The following is a 13770-nucleotide window of genomic DNA, read 5'->3' on the forward strand; positions in this document are numbered from 1 at the left end:
AGCCCCGTTCAGTGTGAGGCACACAGACCAGGTGTGATCTATATATACTATTTATAATACGGTCCAGCCACAGTGAGCCGGGTCACATGTTATACGGTAATTACACCAAACTGAAATGCTTTATTGATCCCAAGGGGCAAATCATCTGCAGCGGAGAACACATAACAATGACCGCAAGAACAGACAAGAGGGGGGAAAAAAACATATTCACAAGAATATATCAAGATCCCAGCACAATTCCTCTAGAATAATTTAAAAACCCAACAACTAGAGGAATAAAAGGCCTCAGGTACCAGTTTGATTTTACCCTTTGGGTATAGCTGAGCCTCCTTCATGATGGCCTCAGTGTTAGCCCCAAAAGGTCGCTTATTATCCAGAATGGTGCCCAGATACTTATTATACCGACTGACGATCGTCATCACTGTACCATTAACAGGTGTTGGTCCAATCAGAAGCTGATTTCTTTGAAAATCAACCAGCATCTCTTTCATTTTTCAGATCTAAAGCTGGACCATGGCCCCACCTCCTTGTCCTGAAAGAGCCTAATAATTAATTAAAGATGTCAAATTGATCCTCTGCTAGCATTTGGCGACAGAAGTGAGGCAAAACTGCCTTTTGATAAGCAGTTTTACCTTATCTGCTGCAACCGAATATCTTCCATGTGGGAGTTTTGCACGGATTTGTTGTAGATTTGAAACGGTGAGAAGAAAAAAATAAAAATATTGGTAAATTCTTGGGTTTCCACTTGTAAAAGAAGGTTTTGACGGTGACTGATGAAATCTCTGTAAAGTTCAAGCGATCTCAGACTTTCTATACTATCTTACGCCAGAGATTTGTACGTATGCTTCTTTAGTTTAGCTACATCTAAAAGACTCACAGGAATCCATCTTTCTAACTTTAATGTTTACCTCTTTATTTCAGCCTTCACCGTAGTTCTTTGTTTTCTATACCAGCGGATCCCAAAACGGGGGTTGGGATCCCCAGAAGGGTCTCAAGATGAGATGAGATGTCAGAATATTGTAGTTGAATACAGCAAATGTGTGCCTTTAAAGATTATATGTTTTTTCTTCTATATTTATGAATTTTTGACATCAGAGAGCATCGAGTTCTTATTTTTTCTCTCAGAAGCATGTCAAATTAATCCTGAAGTTTCCTCTTTTATTTTGTAGAAATGTACTCTTCTGTGGGCATTAATTTATTTCTTTAATCTACGATGACCCTATTACGAATTTTTTTGTGTATGTAAATTATGAGAATAAAGTTGTACAAGAATAAATAACATTGCAAGAATAAAGTAACACAATCTTTGCAGAATTGTTTCAAAGTCCCGATACGAACAATAATTTGATGCTGATGTGCTAAAAAAAATTTAGTATGTCCTTATTTTTTAAATCGATTCCAAAATATAACTTTACAAGATGCTCAACAGTCGTTATTTCAACAATCGGGGCTTTTATTTGAAAAAGTTCTCATGAAATTATGCACACAAGGGAGTTGTAGGCACTGAGCTACATAATACATTGGAGTGCTGATTTTGCTGAAAAACTGAAGTCACTGGCCGCCATCTTGCTACTCCCTACTCTCACAGAATCCCATAGGATTTGGTTGCAACAACAAGCAGTTTTCTGGCTGTGTGAAAACGTTTCACAGGTAATTCTACAGTCAGTGGATGTACTAACACTATCAACTACTAGGAAATTAGGTGCTGAAATATTATATGTTATTCATATTAAATATATATATATGTATATATAAGTATGTGTATATGTATATATGTATATATGTATACACATATGTAAATATATGTTTTTGTATATTGTTATTTATATATTTATAAATGTTAAACATATATATTTAAATGAATAAAATGCAAAATATTTCAGCACATGACTTTCTCAGTACTTGATATTTTTAGAACATAACATAAAACTATATGGCATTTGACGTTTTAAAAGTCTTAAGCCCCCCCTGAACATGAGAAAATCCTCGTTATTCGATGCTGTAGTGCACATATTCCCTAGTTACTGGGGGAAAATAGGGAGTACCAATATGGCGGCTGGTGGCTTCAAAGCGACTCGTTCAAACAGACGGTGATTAGCACTCCAGTGTATTATATAGCTCAGTGGTTGTAGGCTGGAAAGTTTTTGCAAGCACATGAATGTATTTTTTTTTCTCTGTCTCAGTCATTTTTCATTTATATGGATTTAATAATTTAGCAAGTCTGTTCTGGATCTTCTTTACTACTTTTTGACAGATCATCCATTTGGAGAAGTGCATACGGCAATATTAATCTATAAGTACACCTCAGAGTTTTTAAGTGAAATTTATTCCACATTTTGCATCACGGCCACAGAGTAGTTCTGAGAATAAACGGAAAACGTTGCTGCTGCGTCCCGTTTCTTACGATAAGCTAATTTCCCCGCGGCCGTCCACAAACGTTTTGTGCTAAGAGGCAACGTTCTGCACATTTGGTTTCCAGACAAGTAAGGAAAATCTGAGCGGTACAAACTGTGAGTCAAACAATGTCGACGTCACAAAGAACCGCCAAGCACAGCAAGAATATAAAGTGCTCACCTCTTGCCCAATGATATAAACCAACCCGCCCAACCATTTGCAGATATTCTCTACCATTATTACTTGAGGTTATACTAGCCATAAATTAACAACCTATCATTTATTTTGCATTTCTGGCAGGTACCAGCAAAAGAAAAAGAGCTGGACCAGCGTGTGTGTCCTCGAACCTCCTCAACCTAGTGAGACTTCATGCATTGGTGATGCCTTTTGTGTTATTAATTAATAGCTAGACGGCACTCAGTTCTAAACACTGATGAACAGCAGAATTTGAGCTTCTGACAATAATTTTTACATATTTTTTTTTGTTTCTGACAGTGTCTTGGATAAGCTCTGCAGCTAAATCTAGTAATCCACTATTATTATTATTTACACCGAAATTTCCTGCAGGACCATGCATTGCAAAACAATAAGGGACAAGAAATCGTTGGCAGGCAGCAATCGGGTCTCCAAGCTGAAAGACGACGTGGAAAGGCTAAGGAAGAGGGTTAGAAATGCAGAAGCAGTAGAAAAAAAAAGAGAAAAGTCTGCCTGCAATCATTTGCTGCAACAGCTTTTAGAGAAAGAGCGGATAAACTCCAAACTGCAGCATATCTGCCTCCATGCTACTGTGGACCTGCACAGCTGGAGTTAAAGGGCGATACGAGAGATAGCGTGATCACGTTTATTACAGAGTAACAACAACTACTCAACTTGGTAGATTATGAGTTTGAAAACAATAAGAGGGAATAAAAAAAACACGTTTTATTAATATTTTGTGTTCTGGGTGCAGATATACCTGTGGAGCTGCTTTCTAAGCCAGCAGCCCAGTGGAATATACGGAGAAAGAAAGCTTTGAATTTACTCCTTTTATTCCAACAAGCAGTTTCTATGATAGTCTGGAGTAGGTTTACCAGAGCCTGAAAAGGTAAAGACTTAATGTCATACTTTGATACGCAAAGATTGTCAACGCAACCTGCAGCTTCTGCTCTGTGTGCAAAACGCCAGCATTAGCATTCTTATCAGTAAAGACAATTTAAAACGTGTTCTGGGAAGACGTGCTGTATTTGGCTGTAACAATGTGTTATAATCATGCTATCAGATGCGTGTGATGCTTTTTCTTCAAAGGTAGAAGGAGAAAGTTGACTCAGAGCCAGGGTTAAAATTAATGCACTACCAGCTAAACTTCGAGATACACACAGTATGTCCTACAAAAAATGTCATGGTAAATTCTTCATTTCCAATATAGTCAGTATTTTTCTAAACATACAATTTAAATCATACATCAAATTAATGTATTTAACGCATCCTATATAAAAAATGCAGAAAACATAAGGGAAATGTATATTATGATCTAACCCAGGGGTGTCAAAACATTTCTATATGGGGCCACTTGGGCTTCATGGCTGGTTGCACCTGTATAGATGATACTTTTGATTTCATAATTTAATTTCAGTTCACATAAAAAAATATATATAAAAAAACATGCACAGTAACAAAAGTAGCACCTTAGGCCCAGTGTATACAGTTTATCTGCAAAAGAGTTGATATTGGGGTGAGTTACACTTTAAACTCGTCATTCTGCATCACTTTTTCTCTTTTTGGACATTTCTGGGTTGTTTTAATGTGTTGTGGGGAAAACTGACATCTAGTGGCAGAATGCTGTTACTACACAGTTAAAAAAAAATCAACGTTCGCTACAGGAGGCAGTTTTAGCCACTTTATATACTTTAAAAGGACATATGCCTCTACTTTATGACATGATATGCCTTCTTTGGGTCTTGAGGGCTGAATAAATTGCCTTGACGGGCCGGATTCGACCCGCTGGCCTTGAGTTTGACACGTGTGCTCTATCGTATCAATTAAAGATACAACGAATTCCTGGATCAATGTGAGCTTCTGTGCTTTCTGTGTCTCTGCTCTGTCTTCTCTAAGCCCCAGTGGGTGGAGGCAGATGAGCGTTCACACTGAGCCTGGTTCTGGTTCTGCTGGAGGTTCTCCTCCCTGTTAAAGGGGAGTTTTCCTCTCCACTGTCGCCTCATGCATGCTCAGTATGAGGGATTGCTGCAAAGCCATCAACAATGCAGACGACTGTCCACTGTGGCTCTACGCTCTTTCAGGAGGAGTGAATGCTGCTTGGAGAGACTTGATGCAACCTGCTGGGTTTCCTTAGAGAGGAAATTTCTGACCAATCTGTATAATCTGATTTAATTCGACTTTGTAAAGAGTCTCGAGATGACATGTTTCATGAATTGGTGCTATATAAATAAAATTGAATTGAACTGAATTGAATTGAAAAGTCAGAGTTTTCCTCTCCACTGTCGCTTCAATTTAGCCCCCTCAGGGGGCTAAATTGAAGGCCCCTTCATGGATCCTCCGTTTTTCCGGTACTACCTGCTGTCACCGGTTTAGCTCCATGTTACTACAATCATTAGCTGTATAAGATAATATTAATCAAAATAATACCCTTTCTTAAGGTCGAGTGGCGGTACTTGACCCGAGCTTTTCATAAGTTCCCTGCAGGTAGATGATGAGCAATGGAAAAACGGAGGGAACATGAAGGGGCCTTCAATTTAGCCCCGCCCCCAACGGCAAAACAGTGCCAGCTTGTAGTGACACTGAAAACATCTTTCATTGAATAAAAGCTGCAGCATAAAATGAGAATATCATCATAAGTTTTTACTTTCTAACAATGTTTGATTTTACAATGTATCGTTGTTTTACCTCCATAAAAACACAGCTGTGCCGTGGTTTTCTGTTTATATGAACATTTGTAGGTTGGTTTGTAAGGAAAAGAAGTATCCGTCTAGATCAGGATCAGGGATCACCAACCTTTTAGAAACTGGGAGCTGCTTCACGGGCTACCAGCACTGACTTTGAGCTAGAAGAGTCAGAGTTCACCTTAACTTTATCCAAAAATAAATGCATTTTTCATGCTTTGTTATAGCTATTGTCATTTTTAAATGTATATAAATGCAAGTGAGAATAAAATAAAGGTTTAGATGCAGCTCACTGGTGGATTGAGCCCGTTTTAGAGCAGGCTCGTGGGCCCCACATGTGCTCCTCAGGGGCTACTTGGTGCCCATGGGCCCCATGTTGGTGACCCCTAGTATAGAGGATATCATATGGCAGCAGCTCCATCTCAAAGATATGCAGAGGCGTATACAACCTAGTGATATTCACAGACTCCAGAGACGCATCTGACGGCATAATTGCTATTCTGTTGTCAGCACGACGCCACCTGCAGCTGGTGAGCGTCTGCAAATCTTTGATTTTCGATTATTTCTAGGACGGAGTTGCAAGGAAAAACTGTCCTGCGAGACGCCTGGAGGTGTGGCAGCAGCTCCATCTCAGTTTGCAGAAAGAGCCTCTTTATAGGCGGCTTAATTATCGAGTTAGGCTGCTGCTGATGGCAATTCTGGTTTATTTTGGATTATCGTGCATCTCACTTGTGGTCGTGACAGAAAGGACGAGATCCTGGATCCCAGTGGCTGAAATGAGCTTCCTCTGCAGGGGAGGGGGGGGCCCTCGCTGAGAGATGGGGTGATGAGCTCAGAGTAGAGCTGCTGCTCCTCCACATTGATGACATTTATCATACATATAACACTGATTTCATGATGAATCCCCTTTTAATATTCAGAAATTAAAGGATCAAGGCCAGAAACCAACAAACGGTGATAGAATCAATCAAGCCTGAGCTAAAAATCAGTTGACGGCGTACCTGTCGACACCATAACGCACAATTCCCACGTTGCTTATAATTTTGCGTTTAGGAACAGCCATCAGCATTTTTCTCTGATTTAATTTGAGTCACATTTGATCAGAATGGGATTAGAAATAAGGCCGTTACACAGATTTATGCTCATCCTGGATGGGTTTGTTGACATCAGCGCCCAGCAATGGGGTCTATAGCGGCTAATAAGGGATGTCCAATCCAATAATATATAATCAAAGTTCCCAATATTCCTCTTATGAGGTTTTTGTAGCATTTAACTCACTGAGGCACGTGGAGAGGAGCCAAATCTGAGCGTTGCCCGCTCTGACATCACCTCCTTGCAGGTTGACAACCGAGTGAAATATCTGTCACTTTAGACATTTAATATGCATAAAGTTTAGAAAAGACCGTACTGAAGCTCCGAGGATTAACGGGCAGCAACGGTTGCTTACACTGCAAAAACGGATCTAAAAATAAGCAAAATATTCTTAAACATAAGTGTTTTTGTCCTTGATCTGAGCAGGTAAATATGATTGTTTGCCAATGGAATGAGTATTTTGATCCCTAAATTAAGATAATCAGACATCCTGCACTTGAAATAAGATGGAGATGAATTGTTCCTATTTTAGGTGCAAAAATCTTATTCTATTGACAAATCATCTTATTTACCTGCTCAAATCAAGGACAGATACACTAATTTTAAGAAAATTTTACTTATTTTTAGTTCCATTTTTGCAGTGTATTTGAGGCGATTCCTTTCCTACTGATTTCATCCATCATGTTTGACTGGTTGCGTCTCGCATTTTTTTCCTCCTCTTAGATCCTATGGAAGCAACAAGGACTAAATATGGTTTATCTGAGCACAGAAGGATTTCTTAATGCAATTTCCACCCAATTCTGCACCATTTAGGAGCAGTTTTCAAAAAATATACAGTTAAAGGTGGCAGTAAATAAAACTGACTCATGTTAAAATTAATTTTTATTTTTTATTAAATGGATAAAATACAGTAACATTTTTTTTTTTTTCACAGATGAAATATAAATTGAACAGCAAACGATGGTCATGCTTTGTCTCAAAAACGTCGCAGCTTCTCTGCAGGACCAGCAAACGTTCAGTTTTTGTTAAACGCAAACGCCGACAGCTTGGAGGACGCGTCCAGGGCCTTCTTCTTCCTGCTGCTGCTCTCACTGTCGCTCTCCGCCGTCTCGTCTTCGGCGCCGCCGTCCGCCCTCTTCCTCTTCCTCACGTCCGCGGCGTCTCCGGTTTGTCCTTTCGCTCTCTCTGTCCACGACTGAAACAGAGCGGAAAGACACGGCCGTTAATTGCCGCGGGGCCTCAAACACCTGCACGCCGATGACTAACGCCACACATGGACACTCAAGCGTGCCGCTGGAAAATTGCATCCTGTCGTGTATAATCACTATTGACAGGCTGCGTCTCTTTTTCCCCCCCCCTTGTGATTTTATTTTGTTTTTCCTCTGCCCTCCTCTCTCTCTCTCTCTCTGAGACAAAGGGAAAGCGTTTCCCTGGACGTAATAGATCTGGGATGAATCATCAAGCCACACACACACACACTTCACCTCCAGCAGCTGATGAAGCGCCGTCATTAAAGCCCAGAGCGTATTCATCCAAGCAGACACAGAAAGCTCACCAGCACGGAGCAGCCTGGCATGAAAAGCTGCAGCCTGTTGCTTTTCAGATGTCATTTCCTCTGGGTCAAACATGTGCATATAAACCCCCGAGGTCATTTTTTTTGTGGTTTATTATTAATTTATTATTAGTATTTCACATTAACATGAAGCGAAGCCACCTGTTACGTTGTGATAATCATCTGCTGGAGTTGGAACTTTTTGTACACTGCAAAATGTAAAATTTTCTTGAAATGAATGTATTTGTCCCTGATTTGAGCAGGTAAATAAGACGGTCTGCCAATGAAACGAATATTTTGACCCCTAAAATAAGATAATTAGATAGAGTGCACTTGAAATAACATGATAGAGATGAATTGTTACTATTTTAAGTGCAAAGATCTCATTCCATTGGCAGATCATCTTATTAACCTGCTCAAATCAAGGGCAAATTTGACTTAATTCTAGTTCCCTTCTTGCAGTGTAGGTTTACAATTTAGGTCTTTATACTACACTGCAAAAAGGGAACTAAAAGTAGGTAATATTGTCTTGAATTTTGTTTATTTTCCTTGATTTAAGCAGCTAAATGAGACTACTTGCTAATGGAAAGAGTATTTTTATCCCTAAAATAAGATAATTAGATAGAGTGCACTTGAAATAACATGGTAGAGATGAATTGTTACTATTTCAAGTGCAAAAATCTCATTCCATTGGCAGATCATCTTATTAACCTGCTCAAATCAAGGGCAAATTTGACTTAATTCTAGTTCCCTTCTTGCAGTGTAGGTTTACAATTTAGGTCTTTATACTACACTGCAAAAAGGGAACTAAAAGTAGGTAATATTGTCTTGAATTTTGTTTATTTTCCTTGATTTAAGCAGCTAAATGAGACTACTTGCTAATGGAAAGAGTATTTTTATCCCTAAAATAAGATAATTAGATAGAGTGCACTTGAAATAACATGGTAAAGATGAATTGTTACTATTTCAAGTGCAAAAATCTCATTCCATTGGCAGATCATCTTATTTACCTGCTCAAATCAAGGGCAAATGCACTCGTTTCAAGAAAATCTGACTTAAATCTAGTTCCCTTCTTGCAGTGTAGGTTTACAATTTAGGTCTTTATACTACACTGCAAAAAGGGAACTAAAAGTAGGTAATATTGTCTTGAATTTTGTACATTTTCCTTGATTTAAGCAGCTAAATGAGACTACTTGCTAATGGAAAGAGTATTTTTATCCCTAAAATAAGATAATTAGATAGAGTGCACTTGAAATAACATGGTAGAGATGAATTGTTACTATTTTAAGTGCAAAAATCTCATTCCATTGGCAGATCATCTTATTTACCTGCTCAAATCAAGGGCAAATGCACTCGTTTCAAGAAAATCTGACTTAAATCTAGTTCCCTTCTTGCAGTGTAGGTTTACAATTTAGGTCTTTATACTACACTGCAAAAAGGGAACTAAAAGTAGGTAATATTGTCTTGAATTTTGTTTATTTTCCTTGATTTAAGCAGCTAAATGAGACTACTTGCTAATGGAAAGAGTATTTTTATCCCTAAAATAAGATAATTAGTAATCCTGCACTTGAAATAAGACGATGGAGACGAATTGTTACTATTTCAAGTGCAAAAATCTCATTCCATTGGCAGATCATCTTATTAACCTGCTCAAATCAAGGGCAAATGCACTTGTTTCAAGAAAATTTGACTTAATTGAAGCTCCCTTCTTGCAGTGTAGGTTTACAATTTAGGTCTTTATACTACACTGCAAAAAGGGAACTAAAAGTAGGTAATATTGTCTTGAATTTTGTTTATTTTCCTTGATTTAAGCAGCTAAATGAGACTACTTGCCAACGGAAAGAGTATTTTTATCCCTAAAATAAGATAATTAGATAGAGTGCACTTGAAATTACATGGTAGAGATGAATTGTTACTATTTCAAGTGCAAAAATCTCATTCCATTGGCAGATCATCTTATTTACCTGCTCAAATCAAGGGCAAATGCACTCGTTTCAAGAAAATCTGACTTAAATCTAGTTCCCTTCTTGCAGTGTAGGTTTACAATTTAGGTCTTTATACTACACTGCAAAAAGGGAACTAAAAGTAGGTAATATTGTCTTGAAATTTGTATATATTCCTTGATTTAAGCAGCTAAATGAGACTACTTGCTAATGGAAAGAGTATTTTTACCCCTAAAATAAGATAATTAGATAGAGTGCACTTGAAATAACATGGTAGAGATGAATTGTTACTATTTCAAGTGCAAAAATCTCATTCCATTGGCAGATCATCTTAATAACCTGCTCAAATCAAAGGCAAATGCATTTGCGTTTCAAGAAAATTTGACTTAATTCTAGTTTCCTTCTTGCAGTGTAGGTTTACAATTTAGGTTTTTATACTACACTGCAAAAAGGGAACTAAAAGTGGGTAATATTGGCTTGAATTTTGTTTATTTTCCTTGATTTAAGCAGCTAAATGAGACTACTTGCTAATGGAAAGAGTATTTTTATCCCTAAAATAAGATAATTAGATAGAGTGCACTTGAAATAACATGGTAGAGATGAATTGTTACTATTTCAAGTGCAAAAATCTCATTCCATTGGCAGATCATCTTATTAACCTGCTCAAATCAAGGGCAAATGCACTCGTTTCAAGAAAATTTGACTTAATTGAAGTTCCCTTCTTGCAGTGTAGGTTTACAATTTAGGTCTTTATACTACACTGCAAAAAGGGAACTAAAAGTAGGTAATATTGTCTTGAAATGAATGTATTTTCCTTGATTTAAGCAGCTAAATGAGACTACTTGCTAATGGAAAGAGTATTTTTACCCCTAAAATAAGATAATTAGTAATCCTGCACTTGAAATAAGATGATGGAGACGAATTGCTCTTATTTTAAGAGCAAAAATCTTATTCCATTGGCAAATAGTCTTAAATAGCTGCTCAAATCAAGGAAAAAATACAGTAATTTCAAGAAAATCTTACTTATGCTGGAGAAAAATAAACAAATCTCCTGGTGTTAGAGTACGAGCGGATGAACGAACAGATCAATAGATGAAAAGATGGACGGACGGATGGAGAAACCGCGCATGGACAGACGAGGGAGTGGCTGAAGGGATGCACTGATCTGATAAATCGGTGCGAAAGCTTCTGAATGAAAGGGCAGGAAATAAAAATGTGGAAAACGTCCATCCACCTATTTTTTAAACCCGCTTCTCCGCGCAGGGAGGCGGGGTTAGGATGGCCGGACCCAGACTGACCTACAGACCACGCAGAATGACTCTTCCTGGGCCTGGACCTGGAAAACATTTAAACCAGATTCCAGGAGAAACCTAGAAAACGCACAAAATGAAAAACAAGACAGTCGCTTTTCAGACGTTTTAAAGCTGAATTCATTCCTTTCAGCTGCCAGACTCTCTCTTAAAATCTCCCTGATTGATCATTCCTGTTATTCTCCTCTCAGTTTCTTTGTGCAAGTTTACGGAGACAAGTCTTTTAAGTTTGGGCGCCCCCTGCTGGCGACGGGGGCCCAACGCGGACGCCTCATTAGGTGAAGTGTTTCCACTGCAAAAACTGATCTAAAAATAAGTAAAATGTTCTTAAAGTTAGTGTATTTATCCTTGATTTGAGCAGGTAAATAAGATTATCTGCCAATGGAATGAGTATTTTGACCCCTTAAAATAAGACAATTAGACATCCTGCACTTGAAATAAGATGATTGAGATGAATTGTTCCTATTTTAAGAGGAAAAATCTTATTCCATTGGCAAATAGTCTTATTTACCTGTTCAAATCAAGGACAAATACACTAAATTTAAGAACATTTTTACTTATTTCTAGTTCCGTTTTTGCAGTGTGGCAGCTCCGTCTCCCAGTGATAAAGACAAATAAGAGTAAAACTAAAGTTTTTTTGATCCAGGAAATGCCAGAAATGTGATATAATGGGATAAAAAGAAACGTCTTCTCCTGAATACCGGCAGCTTTATCAGGGGGAATCGCAGCGAAACCTCCCCGCCGGGTTCCCAGGCAACCAGCATCCTCCTCCTCCTCTTCCTCCTCTTCCTCTCCACTTCATCCGCTTTTCTTTCTGCTCTGAGTGATCCGGTTTTCAGCTGACGGACATGATGTATGCAGGGTCAGGAGCAGGAGGATGAAAAGGTGGAGCGACTCATTTCTGACACAGCTGCCCTCATTTTTCCACCTCATCGACCGACGAGTGACGCCGTGCAGGAAGAGCCAATAAAAAAATAAACGCTTGCTATTTATAAACGTAGCCGCTGATCGATGAAACGTGGTTTTATTTTGGAAATATACTTCTTAGATGAATTTCTCTTGTTTTTTTTTTTGCCCCTGTAGTGAAATCTGCAACCGAAAGTATAACATTTCTTCATTTTTCACTGCAAAAAGAGACTTAAAAATAAGTAAAATTTTCTTGAAAAGAATGTATTTGCCCTTGGTTTGAGCAGGTAAATAAGATTCCTTGCCAATGGAATGAGTATTTCTACCCCTGAAATAAGATAATTAGATATACTGCACTTGAAATAAGGTGATTGAGATGAATTGTTCCTATTTTAAGTGCAAAAATCTTTTTCCATTGGCAAATAATCCCATTTACCTGCTGAAATCAAGGAAAAATACTTAAATTTAAAGAAACATTTCCTTATTTTCAGCTTTATTTTTGCAGTGTTTAAAGCAAATCCTTGTCTATAATTGTATAATTTACAGGTTTTTTACCTCTAGGGGATGACATTTGTCATTGAAAGTTTAAACATTGTTGCTGAGAGAGAACGACGGGAAGATGTGTGAGTTTAGCGGAGAGTCGCACTGCAAAAGGGGAACTAAAATGTTCTTGCAATTAGTGCACTGCAAAAACGGAACTAGAAATAAGTAAAATTTTCTTAAAATTAGTGTATTTGTCCTTGATTTGAGCAGGAAAATAAGATGATTTGCCAATGGAATTAGATTTTTCCACTTAAAATAGGAACAATTCATCTCAATCATCTTATTTCAAGTGCAGGATTACTAATTATCTTATTTTAAGGGTCAAAATACTCATTCTATTGGCAGATAATCTTTTATTACCTGCTCAAATCAAGGATAAGTACACTAACTTTAATAATAATTTAACTTATTTTTAGATCCGTTTTTGCAGTCTGTATTTGTCCTTGAGTTGAGGTGATCTGCCAATGGAATAAGGAGACGAGTTGTTCCTATTTTAAATTCAGTATATGTAATTATTTTATTTCTTTTTATTTTAGGGGGTCAAAAATACTCATTCCATTGGCAGATGGAATCAAACCAGGGACAAATACAATAATTTCTGCAAAAATAGACCCAGAAATAAGAAAATTTTTCTTGAAATGAAACTATTTTTCCTTGATTTGAGCAAGTAAATAGGACTATTTGCCAATGGAATAAGATTTTTGCACTTAAAATAGGAGCAATTCATCTCTGTCATCTTATTTCAAGCGCAGTATATCTAATTATCTTGTTTTAGGGGTAAAAATACTCATCCCATTGGCAAAAAAAATCTTATTTACCTGCTCAAATCAAGGGCAAATACATTTATTTCAAGAATATTTTACTTATTTTAGGTCTCTTTTTGCAGTGCGCCGTCTAATTTGGCCGGATTGGGGGGAGAAAACGCTGCAAATATTCAGGCTTTTTTTTTTTTTTACCTTAGTTTAAACAGAAAGTTTAGTTTATGAGTGTTTCTTTTGGTCAGAATTTGTGGCGATCATCTGTGAACTGAAAGAGGAAACATCAGGAAAGCGCCTGTGAAGCCGTGCAGCGACTAAAACGGGATAAGAGGTTAAAGCGGCCTTTATCGGTGCAAATGAGCATCAGAGGTTTAAACGTCAGCTTTAGGACGGAGA

General features: G+C 37.8%; 1 protein-coding gene across 1 annotated transcript in view; it reads right to left on the reverse strand.

Moving 5' to 3' along the window:
- Positions 1 to 7237: 7237 nt before the first annotated feature.
- The window catches only part of wdhd1 (WD repeat and HMG-box DNA binding protein 1), a 28952-nt gene continuing 22419 nt past the window's right edge, over positions 7238 to 13770 (reverse strand). The window contains exon 26 of the mRNA XM_036135939.1: positions 7238 to 7557. Coding sequence (XP_035991832.1) covers positions 7378 to 7557 — 180 coding nt within the window. The 3' untranslated portion in view covers positions 7238 to 7377. The remainder of the gene's footprint in view (positions 7558 to 13770) is intronic.

The sequence above is a fragment of the Fundulus heteroclitus genome, chromosome 4 (genome assembly GCF_011125445.2).
Source record: "Fundulus heteroclitus isolate FHET01 chromosome 4, MU-UCD_Fhet_4.1, whole genome shotgun sequence".
NCBI lineage: Eukaryota > Metazoa > Chordata > Actinopteri > Cyprinodontiformes > Fundulidae > Fundulus > Fundulus heteroclitus.